Source organism: Passer domesticus, chromosome 5 (genome assembly GCF_036417665.1).
Source record: "Passer domesticus isolate bPasDom1 chromosome 5, bPasDom1.hap1, whole genome shotgun sequence".
NCBI lineage: Eukaryota > Metazoa > Chordata > Aves > Passeriformes > Passeridae > Passer > Passer domesticus.
In genome coordinates this window covers 38,081,735-38,107,190 of record NC_087478.1, presented here as the reverse complement: position 1 = coordinate 38,107,190, position 25,456 = coordinate 38,081,735, and the positions used below count along the sequence as shown (strand labels likewise).

The 25,456-nt window shown below is 36.5% G+C and overlaps 2 protein-coding genes and 1 long non-coding RNA gene across 11 annotated transcripts in view; 2 read left to right on the top strand and 1 right to left on the bottom strand.

The window, feature by feature from the left end:
- PPFIA2 (PTPRF interacting protein alpha 2) overlaps positions 1 to 1,760 on the top strand; it is a 284,919-nt gene extending 283,159 nt beyond the window's left edge. For all 4 annotated transcript variants that reach the window (XM_064419615.1, XM_064419614.1, XM_064419617.1 and 1 more), the window contains one exon: positions 321 to 1,760. The gene's annotated coding sequence lies outside the window, so the exon portion shown is untranslated. The remainder of the gene's footprint in view (positions 1 to 320) is intronic.
- The window catches only part of ACSS3 (acyl-CoA synthetase short chain family member 3), a 105,555-nt gene that overhangs the window by 34,255 nt on the left and 45,844 nt on the right, over positions 1 to 25,456 (bottom strand). For 3 of the 5 annotated variants that reach the window (XR_010362149.1, XR_010362148.1, XM_064419619.1), the window contains exons 10-15: positions 24,331 to 24,426; positions 21,353 to 21,416; positions 11,602 to 11,683; positions 10,551 to 10,673; positions 6,001 to 6,100; positions 5,745 to 5,920 (exon numbers count right to left, since the gene is read on the bottom strand). Coding sequence is in view for 3 of the 5 variants with exons in the window: in XM_064419619.1 (XP_064275689.1) it covers positions 5,745 to 5,920; positions 6,001 to 6,100; positions 10,551 to 10,673; positions 11,602 to 11,683; positions 21,353 to 21,416; positions 24,331 to 24,426 (641 nt within the window). In the remaining 2 variants the exon portion in view is untranslated. Of the gene's footprint in view, positions 1 to 910; positions 5,481 to 5,744; positions 5,921 to 6,000; positions 6,101 to 10,550; positions 10,674 to 11,601; positions 11,684 to 21,352; positions 21,417 to 24,330; positions 24,427 to 25,456 lie in introns of those variants that run through there. The other 2 variants (XM_064419620.1, XM_064419621.1) reach the window with 2 other exon arrangements.
- On the top strand, positions 5,765 to 11,343 carry LOC135300297 (uncharacterized). Of its 2 annotated transcripts, none has more exons than XR_010362151.1 (4): positions 5,765 to 5,932; positions 8,731 to 8,830; positions 9,749 to 9,845; positions 10,961 to 11,343. It is a non-coding gene; the product is annotated as an uncharacterized LOC135300297 (long non-coding RNA). The 2 variants fall into 2 exon arrangements; XR_010362152.1 differs by lacking the exon at positions 10,961 to 11,343 and adding an exon at positions 10,540 to 10,703.

The following is a 25,456-nucleotide window of genomic DNA, read 5'->3' as shown; positions in this document are numbered from 1 at the left end:
GGCAAAGATCTCCAGATGCAGGAAACTAACCCCAGTGCTGCACCAAAACAGCAGGAAAACAACTGTAAAATAAACATAAGCAGCAGTCTGTGTTGACTGGGGACAATTAGTAAAAGATTAAAATGAGTTATTAGTAATTTTATGTTGCAGATCTAAAATTAAGTAAATGCATGCCTCCCACGAATACTCAAAATCCATGTTTTACTAATTTAGTTACTAAACTGCTTACTTAGTGCTATATTTTCTGTTGTCATTGCACTTGAGACTGAATTAGAATCATAAAATCTTGCTAATTAATGTTTTGGGTTTTTTTTCCTTAGATGTCATCTCTTTCTTCTACTTTACCTGAAGTGCACTACTACTACTTAGGAAAAGAGCATTAAAAATCTCTGCAAGAACAGGTTAATAGGGAAGAGGACACATAATGTTTATCATACAAACAGATATGATGTTCCTTTCATGTATTGGTTAGTTTAAAACATGAATAAAAAATACCTAAACTGAAAAAAAAAGAAAACAAAATATCCCCCTTTTCTCTCAGCATCTCTGTCATCAAAAATTTGACAGTAGTGCACATCCAAAGCTTTTATCAAATGAAGCCACTCATCTTTACGTTGTTACATCTGTTTTATTGTAAAATACTAGACATTTCCGTATTTACTGTGTATGTATTTATTTTAAAATGTGTAAGTCTTATGTAAATGGATATAAATATGATTTTTTAAAAATTAAATCTATGGTACATGGGGTCTCAGTGCAAACATTTGACAATACAGTGTCAATAATACTGTTTGTATCTTTCCATTCCACCATTTTTACAGTTTTTGGATTGTAACAGTCAAATTAATATGTTTAGCAGAGTTAGAAGCTTCAACATGTTCCTACTGAGAAAAATCTGTCAATATTTAAAGCTGAACATCTGCCTCTGATGATGTATAATAGAATGACATAACCTGGAACTGAAGCCAAAATGGACCTCTACAGACAAAATGGAAAAGTTAGATACCTACAGAGAAGCACCATGATGGCTCATCTCTTAAAAACAAATACATAAACCCAGAAGAACTGTTTATAAAAAAATAAAAAGCAATTTAATAAAACATGATTTGTACAAAAAACCAAAAACTTTCTTCTACGTTACCTGCGGACCAAGAAGAATCTTGCTTTATCAAGAGCCACCTTTTCGTTCCAGGATCCTCAAACACCAGCCAGCATTGGAAAATGAAATCTAATATCTGCATAGAATCAGATTCTTCTTTCCAGATATATTCAGCAAAGAAAAAGAAAGAAAAAAGAAGCCAACCCCCACCATTTCTTCATTCTAACAGGGCATTAGACAGACTCCTGTCTAACGTTATGCTTTTAGCCAAGATGGCCTTGCTGAGACTTCACAAAAGTCAGTTTTATCAGAGGAAATAACTGAAAGACAGAGTGATTAATATATAGTGTATAAAAGTTTAGAAGAGCAACTATTACCTGCTGTGGCTTTATTTGGTGGTGTTATTGTTGTTTATTCTTTGTTTAAATGGGAAGTTTCAAAGTAAGACCTACTTAATAGTCATTTACCTATTTGCTATTTTTCTGCTGCTTGATCTTAGCTCAAGACCTGTCTTTTAGTTATTTCTTTTAGCAGTTTGATCTGCAATGTTTGCACGTACATAAACATTTGTTTTGTCTATTTTTATTTGGCAAACTTCGGTCAATCAGATGGTGAAAGATTTTTCTCCCCCAATGTCAATAAAAAAGAGAATTCAGTGCTATTTGTGTTCATTAGTCTATTAAGTTTGGTACGTAATAGCATTAAGTTTGGAAACCAGATACTTCTCACAGGCAAGCACAAGAACATTTTGGCACTAAGAGAGATTATTACGATGGAGTTACTGGTGAGAATCTGCCACGAGAGGGAGCACAGATCTTGCTGATGGGTGCAAAGTGCTGGCAGGGGTATAGCACACGACTGTACAAAGCCAGGGCTCTTGTATGCACAGTTCCTTGGACTTGACCAGCATTCTTCTCCTCCCTCAGCCTCCTTTTGGATTATTTTAGGGCAGAATATCACAAAGTAAAGTAATGCAAACACCGTTACTGTCACTGGCAGTGGCAGCAATATCATGTGACTATGCATTCCCTCAAACAACAGCTCTTGTTTTACAGAATTCCTTTTGCAGCTGACACTAAAACTTAGGGGGCAAAACTTAAGTGTGTTGGGGAAAAGAATGAGCAAGATTTTATGACCAGTGTGGAAGTTGTCCTGCCCCAGGAGTACAGCACACACATATATATTTCATTGGAAGAAAACAGACTAGAAGAATTTAAAATGGTATTATTGTGACTTTAGATTTGATTTAAGGATAACATATCATGCCTCCTAATTCACCCGTCACCTTCACACAAGCTGAAGCTCTACCCTCTACAGCTAGAAAAAGCAGTTATGCTAAATGTTGCCTACTTGGCTCCAACCCTTTCAGTACACTGAGAACAACTACTACATGTTCCTCTTCCAGCCAAAATTCAGCAATTAAATGACCATTCAAATCTACCCACTCACTGCTAATCTCTAAAAACAAAAGTAAGAAAATTACTGCTGTACTACCACTTGTTAAATGGGCTTGTTCTTCTTTATGGTATACCCTGGTTGCTGGGCAGCAGCAGAGCCATGTACAAGGGTAACTACTCCTTCTCCCTTTCTTGAGCTTGGCTAAGACAAAGCATTCTGCAATTGCAGTTCCTCAGCAAAGGCTCGTTTGGAAAACAAAAGTAATGGCCATGAAACAATGATTTCACCATGCTGTATTGCTGCAATAAGGTGCCTTTCTTTGTGTAGGCTTTGTGAATGTTGATGCTTAAGACATTTGACGTTTCTGGAATTCTCCACATTACCAGCATGGCAGTATAGTGAGTACACCTGAATGCTCTGTCCTCTTTTAAAATACAAGTCTTGATGTGAAATCACTTCTACCAAAATAGAGGGAAAGAAAAAAAAAAACCCACAAGATTTTTTGTTAAAAAGAGAACATGAAAAAAAAAAAAAAAAAACCACCTCCAAAACAACAGCTCAGCCTTCCTCAAAAAGCAGAAATTATTACAAATATTTTTGTCATGGAGATGCCTTAAGAATGTGACCTGCTGAAGCTCTTCAAAAACAGTTCAGAGGAAAGATAATTTTTTCTTACTAATATTAATGTAACAAAGCCCTTCAGAAAAGTAAGTGCATGCCTGAATATCTTTTACTAATGCTGTTGAGGATTTTGTGGGTTTTTTTCACCTCCTTAAAAGAAGAGACCCAAACTAGAAAGCAGTTTACTTTTCCTTACAAATGGAGAAACTGGTGTAAGAACATGAGCTATCATTGGGAAAATTATGCTAGATCTAGGAAATTAATTCTCTTCTCCTGCATGCATTGCAGCATCTCTTGTAGAGAGTTTCTGCTCTCACTAATTAGTTCCCCTCCCCTGCTCTTGCAATTATATGATGGCTGCAGCCAAGGTAAAGATAACAAATATACACAACAATGTCTCACCTTCAATTGTAAAAGGAGTGGCCACACACCGTGTGAATGTGCCAGAGTTTCTCTGTGGTAAGACTCTTATAGTGTATCACTGATTTAAAAAAAAAAACACACCACTGACAACTCCCAGGAATTCCCTCTTGCTCTGTAACTGTTCAGCACAGGTTGCTAAGTTGTAGCATTGTGAAAAGCAAAAAGTCTCTGCAAGTTAGTCCAACATTTGGCATGGGCCTCCTGTTAAAGCCTTTGTACTTGAATAATTCATCCAGAAGAAAATAAAATTATAAACTAACTGCCACTTCTATAAGAAGTATTTCACAAAACTTTAATGACATCTCTGCAGAGCAAAATTATTCCCCCTTTTAAATCTCTAACCTGTATATTTAGCATATCTACCATAAAGCATCTTTACTCAGTTACTTTGCATGTTTTATTCTCTGTTCAGATGGTGATTTTCAACCATCAAGCGAATAGCTGAGAGGGAGGGGGAGGACCTTATGCAATGATTTGGCAGGAAACAAGGACAGCCCAGGCTCAAACTGGGCTGGTTAGCATGACTGGCCCAGCTGTCTGCAGTCCCTAGTGAAAAACACATGGACATTTCACTCAGTTCTTATGTAACTGGTAGAGCTCACCAACTCCACAAAAGTGTCACAAGCACAAGGCACCACCAGGGTATGGCTCATGTTAAGTGGAACCTATCACCTTTTAGCTCCTACATCAATCTGTTGGTTTATTTCCTCACTTCACAGGGATATCATCCTTACCTCTATCCAGCACTACGTAACAGTATTTCTGGACCCTTCTGGGGACCTCTCTTATACAACAACATCATCTACTTACTGTTTCTTTCTCTGGTAAGCACTGCTGAGTTTGAGCAACTTCTCTGCTTTATACTTTTCTGGGAGCATCTATTTTTAAAAGGACCTTTACATTTATTGTTCAATTAAATAACTGCAGTTTGAGAAGAAACGTAGGTAGAAAATGTATCCTCTATCCTGTGGCTTGTTGAGAACCCTGTAAATGTCTGGAATGGCCTACAAATTCCACAATGGGCTGCTTAGTATCCATATTTGCTAAATTTCTTGGTTATATGTATCTCAGCCTAAAATGTTTAATTATGGCAGCAAAAGCACATTCTGGTTGTCCTTATCATAAGGGATACAAACCAGAAAAAAATTACCAGAAAATGCAATGGGTAAATGCCTGCCTTTATTTATATAATATACATGGAGTATTTGGAATATTACTGTGAACAAATCAAGATTTTCACAGATTTGAAAGCCAGAAATTATTTATCATTTTACAAAAAAGACTCTTCAAAAAGTTATTGAGTAAAAAATTTATAGAAATCTAATTTATGGCAGAAAGACTTAGGGGAAAAAAAAGAAAATGGAATCAAGAGAACTAATCTTAAAATTTTAATTTTAGAAAAAATCTAGAAGACAAGAGCTAATAATTTACAAGTAAGAACAATTTATGTCTGCAACAATTTTCACAATCAAATTCCTTTTTTGCTGTCCTCTGTTCATAGTCTACCTTTTGTAAGCTGCTTTAGCCAAAGAAAAGTTACTGTTCACATTATAAAATAACAGATTGAAATGCAAAGTTACATGACACCATATAAGATGGATAATCCAATGACTCCTGCCCTTTAAAACTACAGCAATGTATGAATTCTATTTGCAATTCTTAGCCATCTTAATAACCAGCATATATTGACAGCATGCAGAGACTTTACTGTGTGTCAGTGGCTGTGGCAAGATGGCGAAGAACAGAGTAATGATTGTGCAGTAAAAACATTTAGTCCCAAATCATTATTTGCTTTTAAAATGTGTTATTAACAAGAAAAAGCTTCTTTGTATACTTGAAAAACTGAAATGCTCATTATTATGTATTATCCCATTTAATTTTTCTTTAGCAATTCTTCAATGTGTTTAAACACACTAGCATCTTCAATGGTTGGTGTTATCTGAAAAGTAAGAATACAGTAGCATGTGATAGTAGATAAGAATTTCATTCAGAGATTGTTCTAAATTTATACTTCAAAAGAATGCAAGAAAAAAGCATCTGTAATGCTCTGAAATACGAAAATATTTTGGATAATCAGCAATAGAAATAAAACATAAAGTACTACCTGAAGTCGTGGACCAGTTACAGAACAGTCAAGGCACCATTTTGTGCCTTTGGATGTGCATGTGTGCCTAATTCACTGAAGCAAACATCTCTAAATTACCTTGTATGGCTTTCCACTGATGAGTGCAGAAAGAGCAGAACGTGGAATCTTGCCAGAGCGTGTTTTTGGTAGCTGTGTCACAAACATCCCCTTCTGGAAAGCTGCTACTGGACCTATGTTGGTCCGAACTCGCTCAACAATCTCTTCCAAAATCTTACTCTCTTGTGTCTTTATACCTGGTGAAGAAGGTAAAATCCTTTATCTTTTCTGAGACTTTTGCAAGTGTTAGTGACATCAGCTGTCAGTGAGTTCTCACCTTCTTTCAGTACACACAGTGCAAATGGAACATGTCCTTTTAAAGGATCCTCCTGGCCCACAACAGCACAGTCTGCCACAGCAGGATGGAAGAGAATACACTGAGGGATGGAAAAGAAAATTAAACTGAACTAAAAACAGACAACATTTCAGTGAAAAAAGTGGTATGGTATGGTATGGTATGGTATGGTATGGTATGGTATGGTATGGTATGGTATGGTATGGTATGGTATGAATAAAAACCACAGACTTTTTCTTACATTTTGACAGCAAAAGGTCAGTACAATTAGAATTCTGATTACATGTGTTGAAGATGTACATGTGTATATATTTTCGTATATACTCACACATGCTTTTCAAACAAACAGAAGAAATAAAAACCTTAGCAGCACAAAATAGAAATATTGAACAAACCACAGGTAATTTCCTTACAGCGTTGTGAGAGTATCACATCTTTGGTTTTGTTAGTGAGATCTCTGCTGGAACAAATAACATTTGTCTAACATTATGAGTAACGTGGTGCTTAAATGCAGGGAGTAAGGACCAAAACCACAGGAGTACTCCCACTACAGACTTTATAAGTCTATTGGTTCATTTTCTCTGACTGGTTTTCTTTTCCATTCTTTGTTGCTGTAAAAGCATAGTTTCAACCAAGGCCAAATACATGCCCAGCCTTGCCTTGCAGCTAGCCTAGCTCAGCTCACTCTCTTGAAAACATTAGATCTCAACTTCCTGAAACAAAAAAGTGAGCTTCCGTCCTTCCCACTACTTGTTTACACAACATCACATTGATAAAATATATCAAACTCTTTATTAGGTAAAAAAATGTAAATTTCCAATTAGCCAGCTGAGGTACTCACTTCCAGGAAAACAAACACCAAGATACATACCAAGATGTATGTCACTAAGTCTGGGACAAAGCTGGCCTTAAGATGCCACCAGTTGTGAATCCTCTTCCAAAGCAACTGGCTCTTTTTAATTTACCCCCTCACATTGGGGCATTTTGCTGTCAACAGTGTTTTCAGCACTTTTCAGTCCTCTGGACTCGACCACAAGGAGGACCTAATCTGACCCTACACAGAAGCCACATAACGTGATTGTGCTTGTTAATTTATCTGTGCATACAAAGACTATGTACTTGCTAATAACTGAACTTCACATACTGTGTTCCCAAAATCAAAGGTTTTAGGAATAAAGGCACTTTTTGGTTGCTTTTATTAAGTAGGAACACCACATTTGCACTGGCTACTCATACAATGGTGCGAGAATGTGAAAGACAGGAAAAGTACAGAGAAGACAGAAAGAAAAACCCTGAAAGAATAGAAAGCTGTTGCCCCAATAAAAAAGGGAGGTTCTTGTATGACCTGTTTATGAAACTGATGGGGAAAGAAACAATTCAAAGGGTTTATGATAACCCATCTTCAAAACAGATTTCACCATCCTTAGGCTTTATAGTCAAAACAGGAAGGAGTGTCATGGTCAGTACAACACACACTAAATAGTTTTTAGCAAAATAAATCCACTCAATGTGTTTCTAGCACTCTTTGTCAGAAGCTATACTCATTTCACAAACTATGATCCTAGACCTGTTCCATTCCAGAAAAAAGGCTAATGGAAAACACTGACCTGACAGCAGATGCATGCTCTATTGAATTACAGAAGCATGACCACTTATGCACAGCTTTCGAAACTGGATTTTTCACAGCAATTAAATACGATATGCACAAACTAAATACAGAAGAGTGCACTGGGCTTATACAAGAATTAGAAGGGCAGAAGAGCCTACTTTAAAAAGCTGAATATACACAAAAGCATTTGAATTCAGGTACAGTCTACCTTGTCCAAAAGTCATTGTATCTGCACTGACAAATCAAAGAGGAATTAATCTTATGCAAGTCCAAATCTCTACAGGGTTTCATTGCATCACATAGATTTAATACACTTTGGTCACCTACAGGCCAGAGCCTCAGTAATGCATTCCATTTCTTGCTATAAATATCTATTTTTCCCTGCTGTAACTTCTTGACCATGGCCATAGAAACCTGATAGGCATATATACCCAAAAGGAAAACAAACAAACAAACAAAAACAAGAAAGAAAAAGACAATGAATAATGAAAAAGTAGACTATTAAGTCTACAACCACAGTAAAACAGTAAATACCGTTTTCCACAGAAACACAGGTAAAATATCTACACTAAATTGGCATTACCATCAAATATCATAATTGCCTACCAGACACCAAAAGGACTCCTAAAGAGAAGACTTAATTGTTGCCAGATTATTTTGTTGCACCTTGTTTTTGTCATTCTAGTCTGTCACTTATTTGTAAGTATTATGGTTAGCTGGAATAGTGTAGTTATTGTAGTATTTTCCTTCAATCTATCCCAAGTTCTATCAACATACCTTTGACTTTTCAAATGCTAACTTCAAATTACTGAAATCAGTAATTAATAAATTTTAAATTTTAAAATTAACAAACTTCATAAAACAACTGAAAAGAAGAACAGAAACAGTACTAGACATTTAAAAATTGTTTAAAAGTAATAAAAAACTTCAGGAAGTGAAATGGTTTTCCTAGTATGATCATGGGGTACAAGGAGGGATGGCAAATGCAGCAGCAGACAGAAACACTGTGATCAGGGGAAAGGGATTTCTCATTATAAATTCCTCAGTTCTCAAATCTGTTGCCTCAGATAAACAAGATTTGACTAAGCTTTTTTTTATTCAAGGGGCAAGAAGGGACACCACAGATTTACAGACCAAAGAAGAAGGTAGGATCAACATGCAAGATGAGGTTCCCATAATGGCCACCATTCACTAATTGGCCAGGTAAACTCTAACATCTACTGCATTGCAGTAAACATGGAGCTCCAATAGTATTAACAGGTACATTAGACAAAGGAACTCATTGTGTGGAACATAACAGAGCTAAAACACTTAGTCAAAGCACTAAGGGAAAACTAATTAAACTTGTAATGCAGCTAAAATGTAAATGTAGATAACGTACTTGCTTAACAAGGTGATTGTCAATTACATAGTGACTCAATGGACCTCTAATTCTGTATTTACTGATCTTACTGAGGAGCAAACTGCCGTGTTCTTAACACTTTTCCATTTAACTAGCAATTTCTTGTGCATGCACTAAATCACTCCTCGTTTTCAGCTTTGTTCAAAAGGTGAATAGAAAAGCTTCTAGAATGTTACAGTGATGAAACATTACGTTTCTAGGGGTAAGACCTAACTAGTAGGGAAAGAAACAGAGATGCTGAGCTTAGTATGATGGATCCAAAGGTAATACAGCAGATGAGGTGATTCAATTAATCATTTGTTACAGCAGCTTCAGACCCAGGCTGAAGCAAAGAAAATGCCCAGCTTGGCCCATGAGTAGTATAGCAGTAAGGGGTTGGGATGAGATTCCTGCTGTGCTTCAGTAAGGGAACACAAAAAACTACTCCTAAGGGAAAGAGGTTTAAGCAGACTGAAAGCACCTTCATATCTCCATAGACCTAAGTCAGGGCAGCAGCTGTTTCAGCTCCCTGTCTGACCGATCCTTGATGGATTAATGTTCATGTGAACTTGTTCACTTCAGTGTAATTAGAATTTCTTCTATTCTAATTTTTATAGCCTTCAAAATAAAGTAGTCACTAGACCAACAGACAATATAAACCAAAAATCAACTCACAGATTAGTTTCTGATTCAGTGAACAGCTGAATTCAGAGTTCTTAAAAGCATATTTTTTCTTGTAGACACCCAGCACACCTTTTCCTATACTCTCTGAATAAGCAATTGATATGTCATCAGGGAAATCTGTAACTGGCAATCAATCACAGTGACTCCAAAAAGGTAAGTGAACAATGATATGAAATTCAGACACTATTATGAACTTCACTATTTTCAACTTTTTTGAGTTGCATGGGTATTATGTTAATGACTTTCAATTTAACAGCAAGGTTTTTAACAGAAATTTTCATTGTTCATTTAGCACTGCTCACACAATAAGAGACAAAACAGCTGTCAAAAAACTCTGAAGTCTTCCAACCAAGAAAAAGCACTGAATATTAATCTCTGGAAAAAAAAAAATCAGCCACTGATCACTGTAGTTTAGGCAAAGAAGTTTCTACTACTAAGTAGTAGAAACTACTACTGCAGTAGCTGGTGAAACTCCCTGTCACACTGACTCTACACTATCCTAATGCAGTCCCAAATAAACACATTATTGGAGCTAAAAGGTATGCTTCCCACCCTCCCACACTGCTCCTTAACTCCATCCTCAATCATCAAGTTATGCCTGCCTTACCAATCCCACAGTATAAAGTGCTTATTATTGACGAAATTTGTTATGTTTCTGAAAAGCATCTTAACAGAAAGAACCTGAAACAGGAAACACTTTGGTTAAAAGTACCAATGGAAATGCAAACAAAACAAGTAGGGAAAAAAAGAGAAATCTTTCTGTGTGAGATTTTGAGAGGTGGTGAAATGTGGGATTTTCAGTCTCAGCTTGTTTTATTCATCTTTCACTCTTCTATTTTGTTATCAGGCAATGCTAACCTCTTCAATAGCACCTGCAGAAATTCTGTGTCCAGCAACATTGATCACATCATCAGCTCGAGACAGCACATACAGATAGCCATCTTCATCCATATAACCAGCATCCATAGTATCATAATATCCCTAAATACAACAAAATGAAAAATAAATTCAGAAAGAGCACTAGGAATATTCATTAATTTAACAGAAAACACACACAGACAAAAAAAAAAAAGAAAAATAGTTTCACATTATATATGCTTTTGGTGCTTGAAAGATTTAATTCTGTAATATCTGTCACCATTTTTATATCATATTATCCTCTGAAGTTCACTTTACAGAAAGGTTTTGTTGTTTTTATTAATACAGAACAGAAAAAAATAGATAAACCCTGACTTTCTTCCAATTCTGCTTACTTTGATCCCTGACAGCTTGGAGATGGATGTTGCCTGGATCTACACAAGAAAAATGGAATTACTGCAATATGAAAGTTGTCAAATTGGTCCTAAAGATACTCCTGTTTGCTGTACCCAAACATACACTGTCATCATGATGCAATTGCACACTAAAAATAATTTGTGTGACCAATTCACTCACTTACTTTCACGGAGCCAAATCTTCCATTTTGAGCACTTGTATAGGGCCAATCGACCTATTTCTACAAGGAAAGAAGTAAGCCAATCCTTGGATAGTTCATCTGACAAGGAAACATAACTAATGCAGCAACGAGCCTCCAGTGTATTCAGATGTACAATGGACAAGTGTGTATTTTGGAGTGATACAAAGTTAGCATGATTGTATGCCAACAGGAGGAGTGTATTTGAAGCTGTGCTAGTGTAAGGTTGTAGGTTTATATCTTAGATTAAATGACATGAAATGACTTTTTGGCTCAGAAGCTTATGGTTTACTTCTTCTGTTTCAGATCTTAAAAAAACAACAGCATAACCAAGAGCTGAAATTTTAGGTGAAAAAGGATTTATCTTGAAACAGTTTTAATTATATATACTTATATCCAAGACCTCAGTTCTGAAACATTACCAGAAGTTTAAATAATTGATTTCATAATTCTTACTGGAAACTTTTGGAAATATAACTTCTGAAATGTTTCTTGATTTTCCCAAAGACCTGAGAATGCTCCAGGAGGCAAAGGCAACCTTAAATTGAAAAGAACAGAAGGAAGTAGTAAGAAAAACAGATATAACAAATACAATTCATGCTCTCCATTCATACTTTGTTTTCAGACAAACAATCACTGTCCGAATGATTATTTGTCTGAAAACAGTTCAGCTTAATAATATGCTGGTAACAAAAAAAAAAAAAGGCTATGTATTATTGTCATCAAATCTATATAAGCTCCGCACAGTATCCAGACCTTACTTTTTGCATAATACAAGCACCTCAGTAACATAATATTTGGTCTAGGAAACACTATATACTGCATTATAAATATGTTAACAGCATTTAACTTTTTAACATTTCTAAGGATTAAGTATCTGTTTGAAATTTGTGCATACACTATGATACAGGCGACTGCATTATTACAGGTCTCGCTTTCTCTAACATCCATACACACCCACACATGCACAGATAGATGAATTATCAGAGAAACAGATCTTCAGTTTCTGTAAAAAGATAAAACTCAAAGGAGTTCAATCACAACCATCTGAATACTGCTTTTCTGTTTAAACTGTGCACAATACTACTGGAAATACTGGAGAAGTTCTGTGAAAGTATATTAATACAAGTCACTAATAGAACTTTCTAAAATAATTGTACTTAAAGCTGCAAAATTCTGGATTGCCTTATTAGTTGAGTTTTGAATACATACTAAACCCCTTCTTCAGTCAATGATATGGGCATGAGAAAATATGGGACACCTCACAGATATATCTGTCAGAAGAGAAGCTGCAGAAGCCTCAGCTAAAAAAGTGCTTGTTTCTTTCTTCAAAGCTCTGACAGGGTCAAACACAGATTTCTTTAACTGCCTGAGAGATATATATTCAGGCATATCAACACAAGTTTTATGAAGTTTACCCCTAATAACAGAGAGATAATGATCATGTAAACAAACATATTTATTTACATAAAATCATAAATGCACCATACAGATTTTACCAGCATATGCCTGCATTGCTAACTAGCAAGTATTTAGCCAGAGGTATTTCATTTTCTATGATAGTATCCCTGTGAAACCAGAAGCTAACATCTCTAGCAGAGAAATAGTTCTACGTAGCACAGCAATTCTGGTGTCATTACAAGTCTAGGATGGTCAGTCGCAAGAACAGGTGCCACCATCTCGGTGACATGTACATTTCTAACATGACATTTACAAAAAAATAGTTATAGTTATTTATATATATAAAAATAGAGAGAATGAGAGAGAGAGAGAGAAATCCTAGCTATGGTAAACCCAGTACAAACTACATTAAAAAGATCATATCATCCAGTAATGATCTGAATGCTTGATTTTCTACAATCCTAGTTTTTTAAGCTTAATTCAGGTCAGCTAGCATAACAGAATATACTACTATAAATACTACTGCTTTTTCTCTGATGGTTCTGGCTCAACACATCCCATACATCACATTTCTTGAAAGTACAGTTAAGGTATGGCCAGAAATGCCAAGACACTTCCCACATAGTTACCCAGGGTTTAGGAGGGCAGGCTGGCTTCTGCCCATCGGGAAGAAATTCACTGCCCTATTTTAAGCCTTTCAAGCTTAGTAAGTGTCTCTGTGATATAAAAACATGACCAGTGGGGTGTTTGCCTTGGGAAAAAAGATTGGAAAAACAATATATTGATCCTGGTGTTTGTGTATGCAAGTGTTTAAAAAGAAAGAAAAAAAATTATCTCGTTTAGATTCAAGAAAAGCCACCAGAGAATGGCAGTTACTATGGTTGTTACCTGGTTGCTAATAACACAGCAATTCATAACAGCCTCAGTCATTGCAAATTTCACACTTTAAATTTATTTAGCAGGCTAACATCTTTGTGATGGGAGAGAAAGAACAATTCATATTGATAAAATCCTTAATTTCCCCACAGCTCTATTCAATACTTTGCAGTTAGTTACTGAATAGAAAAAAAAGTATTTTTGCTGAAATTAGAAAAGCATTTTCTTTTCTGTCATTGTTTAAAAATCTGAACAGAGAAGTGTGGGACATATCACCAAAAATAAAACCTTCACTTTCACTATTTAGTTTTCTAGTCCTTGTTTGGATTTTTTTCTTCAAATGAGGACACCAGGGGTGTCTCATGTTCTAGTTTGGTGGGGTTTTTTTAGGAAAATTGTATTGATAAACACATCCACAGAGCATATTTTTTGTGTGTCTGTGGAAAACAGACTGCTTACTTAGTGGCTACCTCAGGTATCTCTGCAGCACATACCATAACACAACACAGACAACATCTGAAAATGTGCTTCCATGGCTTTCTGTGAAAGATTACTTGCAGTTAGGACCCCATTCATCCACTAAGCAAAAACTGAATGCCCTCTTCCAGGTGTCAGTCATTCAGCACAATAATTCCAGAGCAATGGGCAGATACAATTCTTTGAAGAGAGCAGAGCTCTTGCCATCATGACTTAGTAGAATTTCTAGGTTGTGTGCAAACTCAAATTAATAAAGGTAGAATTCAGCTTGCCAGAACATTATTATGTGTATTGAAATTTTGTCAGGACATCAGAATTAAAATCTCCAGAGTCAAATATACCTCATAACGACTGCTGTCAGTGGGAATGCTGCCATAAATTCCAAAGGGAGCAGAACTGGATCATAATTACATGCAAGAAGCCAGAAGAGAGATAATGAGACTGTCCAAAAATAACAGCAACCTGAAAACAGACATCTCTTGTTTTTAGCAACTCCTCCATAAAAAAAAGGAACATTTTGAGATGTTTGATTTGGGTCTTTCTGCCCTGGAAAATGTAACACACACCTACAATAACTCAGCATTTGAAAATTGTTGCCTCTGTCTAAAAACTGAGTTGACACACAAGATCTTTTGGCAACATTTTTACTAAGAGATGTATTGACCAAAAATGCCAGGAATGCATACGTAAGCATGACTGCCTCTCAGATAGTCCTGCTTTCCTTTCACAAGGGACAGGATCACAGAGGGTCAAGACAGGAGTAGGATGGTTCCTTCATTATCATTTTCACAATATACAAAGAAGTTGTTTTCCACTTGGGACATATTTACTGTATTTCTGTAGCTGTCTGTTACCAGCACTGTAACAGCAGTACAAATTATGCTATTCTCCATTTGCTCCAGTCAAAGAAAGATTAAAATTGGTGAAGTACAAGAATACAGACCCAGGCCTATTTCTCATTTAAAGGTTGAATACATTTAAAACAGCATCAGAGAAATGAGGCAAACTGTGTAAATTAATGATTTAAAACATATGGGTTCATTTAGCAAAGATTCATTCTGGTTATATTTTACAAAGATAAGCAGGTAATTTCATTATCAATTGGAGAGACTAAGATGAATGAGCTTGACAGCACCACAAAAAAACTCTGAAGTATTTTAACAGTAACTGTTTTCTGGTACAGAATTTTAAATGACAATTATTATTTGGTTTTTTTAAGCATTGTTTCACAGTTAATTTATTTTTCATGTAACAGTGGTAGACCATTCAAAGAACAGTCCATCTTTAGCTTAGCCCAAGAAATCTGACTCCCACATAGCACATCCTTTCAGAATGCCACTCATCAAAATGGTGTAAGATTCCTTGTTAATGTAACCAAGCACTTACAGACAGAGAACTCAAAAGAGAATTTGCACAGAAAAGCAGATTTCTGAAATTAAATAATAAATTACTGGAGATGTTACCATGCTGGAATTCAGAAAAGACATTCTTTTATTTCATGGTAGGCAATGATACTCTGAGGCTATTCATTACAGCCAGTGAAAGTAAATACAAGCCACTGTTAAATGAGTTTGGGCTTCTGAATGGAACAAAATAATCTTGACTGGCAGCTATAATTATTACTCAGCATTTATGTAGGGTTATGTAGGGTTGTGCATAAATATCACTCTTATACAAATTTTTAATTGGAAGTTTGAAAGGCATCTGGAAGCTTTTCCAGACTATAGGAACAACAACACAGAAAAAAGGGTGAAGAAGAGTAGAGGATCTTGAACATTCATCAGTCTGCATGAAATATTACTTTAGTTAGCTGAAAGGAATTACAAAAGTAGTTGATCTCAGTGTGGATTTTGCTTTAGTGGGAAAAGAGAAAAAGCCATCAAAAACTAGTGAAAGTGCTTGGAAAAAATTCAAAGAAAGGAAAGTTCAAATGATATTTACATGTACTCAGCCAGAGATCTGCCATAAAAACTATCTTTGGAAAAATTGCTCACACATTGGAAGACTGACTTTTTATCTGTAAAAGACAAAGCTGATAAACATATAAATCTTTTGCACAGGTTCTTTATTTAAACTGACCTTCCATATAGCACAAGCTGAAAGATGCCATCTACTAAATCCTGCCTCGACCCCACAACTTTTGGTTAAAATAGGTATCTAGATTAGGCCTAAAAATATCAAAGTAAACCACCATACTCCCAAGAATTCATTCCAATGTCTTAACACTTTCACTGCTAAAACAGTGCTTTATTTGTCATCTGAATGCATCTAGCTTCAGCTTCCATTTTATTTATGCTAGGTTAGACAGCAATCTCTCAGAGATTTTTTTTCCCCCTGGCCTTTACAAGTTCACTAGTTTACTGATCTTGGGTGAATTCCATACCACAGGTTTGCATACTATGCAGATTCTAGCACTCGGGTCACTCTCATTCATATTTTCCCCAAAATGCAGTTACTTTCTCAACAGTCTTTTGAAATACAGTCATAAGAACCAAGCATAATGCATCAATGGATGTACTAACACCACACCCACAGGCAGTAAAGTTGTTTCCTCTTCAGTTTCCCTGAATAACAAGGAATCATATTGCCTGCAGTTACACTAGCAGCTACCTTTCATTCAAAGATCCTGTGTACCCAGAGGTTTATCCACTGTACCAGAAAAAGCTCCTTTGAATGTCACTGCTTTGTAGGGCCCTTCATCTTATAGATCCAGCAAATTTTCACTTTACCTAGCTGTGTAGCCCTTGCTTACAAGAACACATTTTCACTGCCTCCTTTTCTTCCCGGGCAGTGGGAGAGCACAAAAAGAGCTGTGACTTTTCCCATGGGTGTATCCCAGTTGGAACAGCCAAATGTTAGCTCTTCAAGTCTTACAAGATCTTACTTCAGTTTTTTTAATGAATACCAAAGTACTACAGTGTGCTCAAAGGATTACATCTTTTTCTTTCCCTTTTCTTCCTTTAAGCTCTCTTGGTTAGCATTCTATTGAGCATTATAATGATTACAATCCTGGCCTCAGGTTGCTTCATCCTTTCACACAGATGCTGACTTTCTTTTTAACACATTGCAAGAAATATTGAATAAGTAAGCTCTCTATTGAACATTTATTTGGTCACTAAATACTTTATAAATATTGAACACATTACCACAAATTGGAAAACTGTCAATGGGTTGCCTAACGTGAATAATACCTCTTCTACTAAAGGACATTCATTCACTCTAAGGCATTTGCTTTGGAAGTACAGTCATGTTTCTCTTTGGCTAACTTATAATGTACAATCATAAAATGATGTGAATTTATCATCACTATTTCTTCATAAATATTTACTATTTAAAATTTAAAATTAATAAATAATTTAAATGTATTTCAGTTTTCACAGCACTGTACATAAAATTTTGCATGATTGTACTTGATACAATGGAGTGGGTCACCATTTGAAACATTCTAACTCTTTTAGAACATGTTGGTTTTTCTTCCTCTTCCTTCCCTAATTCCAAATCCACAAAACCAAAAAAAGTTCCACAACATTAGTAGTCTACATAGCCTCTCACACAGCCACTTTTCTTAAATACAATTAAACCAATGCAACTAAAGCATTTCAGTATCACTGTATGATGTAAATACATTGTCTCACCACCTGCTGAATATGGAACATATTTATGTGATTCCATGCAGTGGAGATCACTAAAGCAAATTTGTAAATACTTACCCTGCAAAACTCCACCATCATGGTACAAAATTAACTATATAAACAGTAGAAGAAGTGTAACTAGGGTCTAGCAGCAAATTTACTAGAATTTCTTTTTCCTCTGGAAAAAACGAGCACAAGGCAAATGTAGTCCTGTTGTATGTAAATATAAAGAATAATGCTAGCTAATGAGACAGTGCTGATGACTGCTTCAAAAAAATAAACATAATCAGTTTGTGATATTTTCAATGTGTAAGATGAAAAACTGGAATTTACATGGGATTCCTCTTTGCTAATGTTCCTTATAAGAACAGACAACCTAGAAAATTCTTATGGCTAATCAAAATTACATATATACATACAAGTATATACAAGTATATTTTCAAGTGTGCATCAATTACAGGCAGGCCACAGCAATGCAAGAAGAAGTGTGTCACTAAACCAGACTGATCGTGCTAATGGAAATGGAAGTCACTGCTGCTATCATTTTCACTTCAGAATAAATTCTCAGAATCTTTCATGTCCAAAAATTCTAGCTCAGAAAAAAATACACAGAAATTTAAAAACAATTCATACAAGCCCAGCCTCATAATCTGCAGTTACCTTTATTTTCCCTTGTCCTTCTATCACACTGCTTTCAATTATTATATCCTGAAAGACCTGTGAAATTTGAAATATTATTGCATCGTCCAGGTAAACTAGTATTTATGAGCGTTTTTATCCAAGAATAATTCATTCAAAGGGCAGAGATGATGGTTATATGGAAAAAAAAAAAACCCAACAAAAAACAGAACAGATATCAGTTGGCAGAAAAGTAAAGAAAATAACATACTTGAGGCAGCAAGTTAGAGCAATTAGATATAAGCACTACCTTTTCAGAGTATTTGACTCCTGCAGGATGAAATTAAAATTTAAAGCTCTGCTGTAAGCATAGATATTTTAAATACTGTACTTAGGAAAAGTGCAGGCCTCAAGCAGCCTGAAATAGTCTTTACCAAGAGTTAGTCTGGGATAAAAACAACCAAGAGCTTCAGTTTACCACTTCTGCACAGCTGTCGTTGTAAGCAGTTCATGGCCACTCTCCTCTCCAATAAATACTTAAGAATATTTCTCAAGTCACCTATGCTACAGGTGAAGCAAATCCCTGTGTTTTTTTCATATTTTACCAGGCTGTATGACAGAATAATAGTCAGAACTATCCTGAGTCCCCTGTTTTCCCTCACGCTGCAGGGGAACATGCTCTGGGCTGACAAACAAACACTGTTAGTAACAAGGATCATCTCCACTACTTTAAAGGGTCTGTATATGTAGAAGACTGCTGAAGAGAGAAATGCCTTCTTTGAAGGAGGACTTCATGAAACCTTGCTTCAATAAAAAAATAAAATAAACAATACAATAAACACAGACATGATAAAATAATAGTATCCCTGTGGGATTACACTTTCTTGAATGATACGCTGCAAATAAAAACAAAAAAACAAACAAAAAATCCTCCCTCTTTTCATTATCAATTCATTTGATTGCAGCAAAAGTCATGCTGAGCAAGATAAAACAAAACAAATGAAACAACAACAAACCAATATATTAACACATTTGTAATCCCTTCAGAAAACATCTACATGTGGGGCAACATTAGGGAAGATAAATTCTGGCTAGAAGAGGTAGACATTAACCCTAAACAGAATCTTCTAATATGGCAATATCACTTCTGACAGGCACTTAAAGACAGTAAAACTCAAAAACGTATGTGTGCATATTGCAACATTACCTGTTAATCTGTCTTTAGTTTGTTTTGTTTGGCAGAGTTGCTAAAGGTGGAGTTCATTCCACTCTTCTTTTGGTAGATAAGGCTAAGTACCTACCCTAAGCCAACTGTGCCACTCCTGGAGGCACTGGAAAGGGATTTATTCCATCCTAGCTGAATAATTAGGCATCAATAACAATAACTAATCTGAATATCTAAGCAGCTAGGATCAATTTTCTTACAAAATACCTTTTCTCTCTCGATTGATTACAATCCTGTGTTTTATTATGGCTTCAGACACTACAGAGGTGAGAGCTTGGAAAGACAGTTTTCCACCCTGAGCTGGGTTACTGATACTGTGAACAAAAGTCTATAAAAGATTGGAGCAATTTTAAGTACTTGTGCTTGGTATGAATGTATATACTCAACAATGGAGTGAATGCAGAGTTTTATACATGTCTCAAGAAAACTGCACCTAAATATGAGTCTGCTGACTTGGGGGAGTTAAACCTACACATCTGTGTCCTGGTGGCTCAGCTGAAGATTCTGAGAATGAGGCAAGGTATAAACTTCATCCAGAAAACACACATCTGCATCACACAATACAGTAAGTTCATGTGACACTACTTTAGTCTCCACAGGGTCTAGTTACATAAGATTAGTCGTACAGCTGAGTGAAAAGCCTCCCCACCTCCCACACAAGCACTGCGCCAGCCCACCCACACTGTTGGTGCTGCACGTCTGCAGCTCCAGCGCGGCAGCTCCTGTCTCTCACCCCCAGCTCGTGTCCCCCAGCCAACTGCAACCCTCAGCTAACTGTGCTAACAATTCAACAGAATTCTTGAATGCTTCATCCACTCCAATGCTTCAGCTTTTCACAGATTTTCAGTTCACTGAAGGTTAATACTAATCTTTGCATTTCCTTTCATTCGTCTAAGCAAGCAGTGAAGACTCTGAGCCACCACAACTCTCCAAAAATCTACCACAGAAGAAATGGATGAATACATTTCCTTTGGGACTGGTATTTGCTCTCAGTTAGAAAGTGTTCAGAGCTGAAGTTATGTTCTGTGACTGAAAAATGGTGGGTACAGATACCACATTCATCACAAAGCAGGTGTCTCTCTCAGAGGAAAAAAAACTGTTTGAGGAAAATGCCATTTGCCTGAAAGCCTGTAAAACATCCAGAATACAGAGCTGGCAAGGGCTGTAAAGAGCACTAGCCCATAGAATGCTACAGGAGTAAGGAACAGTGAGAAGGCAGCAGGATAAATGTATCTGATGTTCACAGGGTGATCTAAACAGAGGCCTTTTTATGTAAGGAAATGTGCCTTAGAAAGGCACATTTGTGTACTTTCAAAAAGAATATTAGAGTTTATGGAACTCATCTGTCAGGAGTCTGGTAAATGGTACTATAAATCACCTACATGATGCACAGCAGGGTTTTTTTTTTCTTTTTTTTTTCCTGGGGTCCTTTCCTGCATGTATTTTGTCCATGTACTGGTCTAAATGAACACTCTTTCATGGAAAGCACACACAGGAACATCTTGCTGTATTTTTTTTTTTACAGAGAACTGAAAATACATGGTCTCCTTCTAAGAAGGTGCATCAGTTGGGATTAGGAGATCATGAAAGAAGAGGCAGCATCACACCTGTAAACTGAAGCATGCCAATCTGTATTGCTGTACTATTTCACTAAATGGAAAGATAAAATAGTGAAGGGAATGATTCAGTATCTTGCTCATACATTAAAAGAGGAAGGCATCATTCTGTGCCAACACTCTGATAATTTAGAAAACGGTAAACTTTGCTGTAGTCTAAGAAAAACTCATTCATTCACACAACTTTATCTGCAATTTTTCAACATTAATGAACATAAAACATCCAGGGAGTTTGCTATCCGTATCAGAGATAGACAGACATGCTTTTCAATTCTCATTACTTCAATTATTAACTTTAGTCAAAAGACAAACAACCCATGTAGGAAGTTTTTTTTTAACTGTACGATATTTATTTTTCTTACTTTACCACAATATTTCCCAAAGTCTTTGCCTTCACTGGTTTCTTATTTTCATCCAGAATCATGACTGTAAAAACATAATATAGGAAGGAAATTCAAGTTTAGTAGTATATTTTTAGGAGAAGGTAAATGTCTTTCTTTATGGATATCAACTTATGTCACACTTCAGAATGCCAATACACCAAGCAACAGAAAGAATTAAGTAATTTGTGAGTGCCAAACTGGATAATCTCTACTTTATTAACATTCAGCCTTAAGTACGAAAAGTCTTAAATAATACTTGTGCTTTGGAAGCAGAAATAGCACAAAGTCCCAAAAGGGAAAAACACAGAACTAAAAAGTAAAAGAAGCTTTCATACTGGAAAATCTAAACTTCTACACAGCAAAGGACCATTAAGATACATGACAAATATAAATAAAAAATATGTGGGTGACATGAGCAAGAAATAACAACCAAGATGACTGAAGTCTAACCCCGTTCATGTGAAATACTATTAGCAGTACGTAAGTAAATCTGGTTTTCTAAGGCTTTCAGAAGTCTCAGGAAAATGCCCTTCAGCTAACAAGATTCATTGTAGTCTAACATAAAGAGATTAAGAAACTCTTGAAGTACCCAAAGTTGCACAGCAGGCTAATGCTCAAAATACAGGACAGAACCCAGACTTCCTAAATGAAGCCTTTTCCCTGGATGACAGGGGTCCACCACCTTCAGTGAAAGCATCATACCCTGATACTGAGATTTCTGAGGAAATCATCTGAAATAGCCTCTTTTGGGCAGTTATCTGGGAAATGAAGTTACTACCATCCATTCCATCTCAAGGTGTGGGCATAAGAAAGGAATGACAGATACCACCTTGGCCTATGATAACAAAATTACATGAGGTGAAGCAACTAAACCACAGAAAAACGGGGAGGGAAGAGTCTGACAGACTGGGCTGATAAGAATTACAAGCTTTTTGAAGCCTGCCCAAGCAATGAAAGCAATGTTCAGCTGTATCTAAATCTCTACAAATAATCTTACATTCTGTATTACAAAGTTCCAGAGGAAATGGGGAAAAGTGGATGACAGACTTCTGACTAAAACTCTGCTAAAACATATATGAGTAATATCATATCCTATCTCTTCAAAGAGCACCATCTGTAATTTACTCCTTCTGGCTGAAGCTACTCCTTCAAAGGTGATGGTAATTTTAAAGTAACAGAAGAGCCTGCTGGAAGCAATGGCTCCACACACAGACACAAGCAAGTACACAAGGCCAGTTTTACACAGACCCGCTGGTGTAGCTGTCAGTGTTTTCTCTCCTATTTTTATGATACTAAGTAAAATCTAATCAGTTTACTGTAACTGTTTCATCAAGGCACCAATCCCAGTATTTAGTCTTTTCCTTGGAAGCTACATATTTCAATGCAGAAAAATTTGGGTAAGTGAGATACTATGCTGCTCACTCCTGAATTACTGAAGAACTGGCTTGTTTCTTCAGAATGTGGGAACCTGCATGAGTCTGAAAATGCACTGCAATTACCTGCAAAGGTTCAAGTAGATCAATGGAAAAGCACAGTATAATGTCTGATTAAAGGCAACAGACCTAGAAATTAATATTTTATCTTGACTCACTTTTAAATGCAATTTGTGCCACTATACTTTGATATCATAACTTTTATTCCTTTTGTCCCTAAAAAATCAGCAACAAATCACTTTCTTTTTAGCAATGTGTAATAGGAAACAATATGTACATGTTCAAAAAAAAAAAAGTGGATCTTGCAACTTCCTTTATATTGCAGCATGTGTTTACCAGCCATTTAGAGTTGTAAACTAAAACCACAGTATCTTCTAACTGGCATAAGGATCTCCTCTAATAAGTATAGTAACAGCAGGAAAACAACACCAAAGAGAAGTGGATGACAGCAAGACAGCGGCCAAAATAGAGTAATTTTTTACAAATCACTAGTTTGTGAATAGCTACATTACAGGACATATTTGGTCAAGGACTGAAAGAAGTAAAATTATTCCATAAATCTTTAGTAAATTTCAGTGCTCTTTTTTTGTTTCCTTTATATAGTTTGCTAAAGACATTTCCATCATTCTCTTTGAAGAAAGTCTTTACTTACACTAGTCCCAATGTTCCAAAATATTCATCAGAAATTTTTATCTTCTTGTTACTCGTATTTCTTCCTAGTCCTGACTATCATGTGATAATATGTGTGATGCAATTACATTCTTTCACCCTTTCCTACTTATTAGAACTCTGGAGAAACTTCATGGCTTTGTTTCAATGTTGTTTTTAAACTATTGCTCATCTTCATGCCATAACTGTAAGTGTCAAAACCAAGAGCTGTTAAAAAGATTTGAGGATTTTTAATGCTCACCACCACCTACATGTATAAAAGATACATAACAGCTTAGATCTTTTTGACCAATGATGTGAGAATTTTTTCTAAAGACCACTTGACCTTTAATGTAATTATTTTTCAGACTTCAAGTAACTTTTTTAAATTGTGGTAAAATCAGGTTTCCCAGGTATTAAAATACTTCTGCATTCTTAATCCTGCAGCTGCACCCCTACATGCAAATACCTTCCAGACAGTGAGTTCTCATCCTTTTTGTGTTGGTCCATAGCCTACCATTTCTCCTGGCTAGAAACAAAAATGCTCCACAGATACTGAAAGACAGTTTGCTTAACAACCCTCTCAAGTTGTGTAGAAGTACAGTAGTGCATGTAGAAGTATAGATGAGTAATGTGTCAAAGTATGTGCTAGACTTTCCATATAATAAAGGCAGAAGTAGTTAATCAATTTTCTTGAACATTACTCTGAATTTTTTATTCATAATCACATTCTACAACACATAAGAAAGCATGAAGAAGGAAAATATCTTAATAAGACTGTAATTTTCTTTTACTACAAGATATGACAATTAAGGAGTACTTACTCAGGAATATAAGCAATGTCCTTTCCTAGCAACATATTTAGCACAGTCTTACCATTATATCCTGGCACTGGTTTTCCTGCCTGTCCGGGTAGAGGTGTTGTAGAGTTCCCCAAACCAATGCAGGAAGCCGTAATTGCAGAACCAGATTCTGTTAAGAGAACACACATACTATCAGTTAAGGCTGGTTTTAGTTCCATTCAGTATTTACTAGTTCTAAGTTTCTTGATGCTCAGCACATCAACATTTTTTTAAAAATTCCTAGACAAACATTGCAAGATTTAGAATTCACAGAATCATACAATATGCTGAGTTGGAAGAGACTCCCAGATATCACTGAAGTCCAGCTCCTGGTCCTGCACATAACACCCCCAGGAATCACACCATGTGCCTGAGAGCATTGTCCAGGCACTCAAACTCTGTCAGGCTTGGTGCTGTGACCACTGCCCTGGGGAGCCTGTTCCAGTGCCCAACCACACTCTGGGTGAAGAGCCTTCTCCTAATATCCAATCTAAACTTCCCTTGGCTCAGCTTCATGCCATTCCCTTGAATTATGTCACTGGTCCTGAGAGGAAAGAGATTGGTACCTGCCCCTCCACGTTCTCTTGTGAGGGAGTTGAAGGCCACAGTGATGTCTCATCTCAGTCATCTCCAAGCTGAACAGACCAAGTAACCTCAGCTGCTCCTCATACAGCTTCCCCCCAAAGCCAACTTTGTAGCCCTTTGCGGGACACTTTCCAATAGCTTTATCATTTTTATATTATGGCACCCAAAACTGCCCCCAACACTGGAGGTGAGGCTGCCCCAGTACAGAGCAGAGGGGACAATCCCCTCCCTTGCCTGGCTGTGATGCTGAGCCTGATGTCCCCCAGGACTTGGGTGGCAGTCCTGGCTGCCAGGGCACTGCTGACTGGTGTTCAACTTGCCATTGACCAGGACCCCCAGGTCTCTTCCCATAGCATGACTTTCCAGCCTCTTATTCCCCAGCCTGTACACCAGGGTTGCCCCATCCCAGGTAGAGAATCCAGCACTCGTCTTTGTGTAACTTTCTTGTCTCATTTCTCCTTACTCTGACAACCTCTCTATATTCATTCCAAGTGGCCTGATCCTGCTTCCATCTCCTGTGTATTTCCTGGTCACACTTAAGTAATGACAGGAGTTCTCAATTCATCTACATAGAT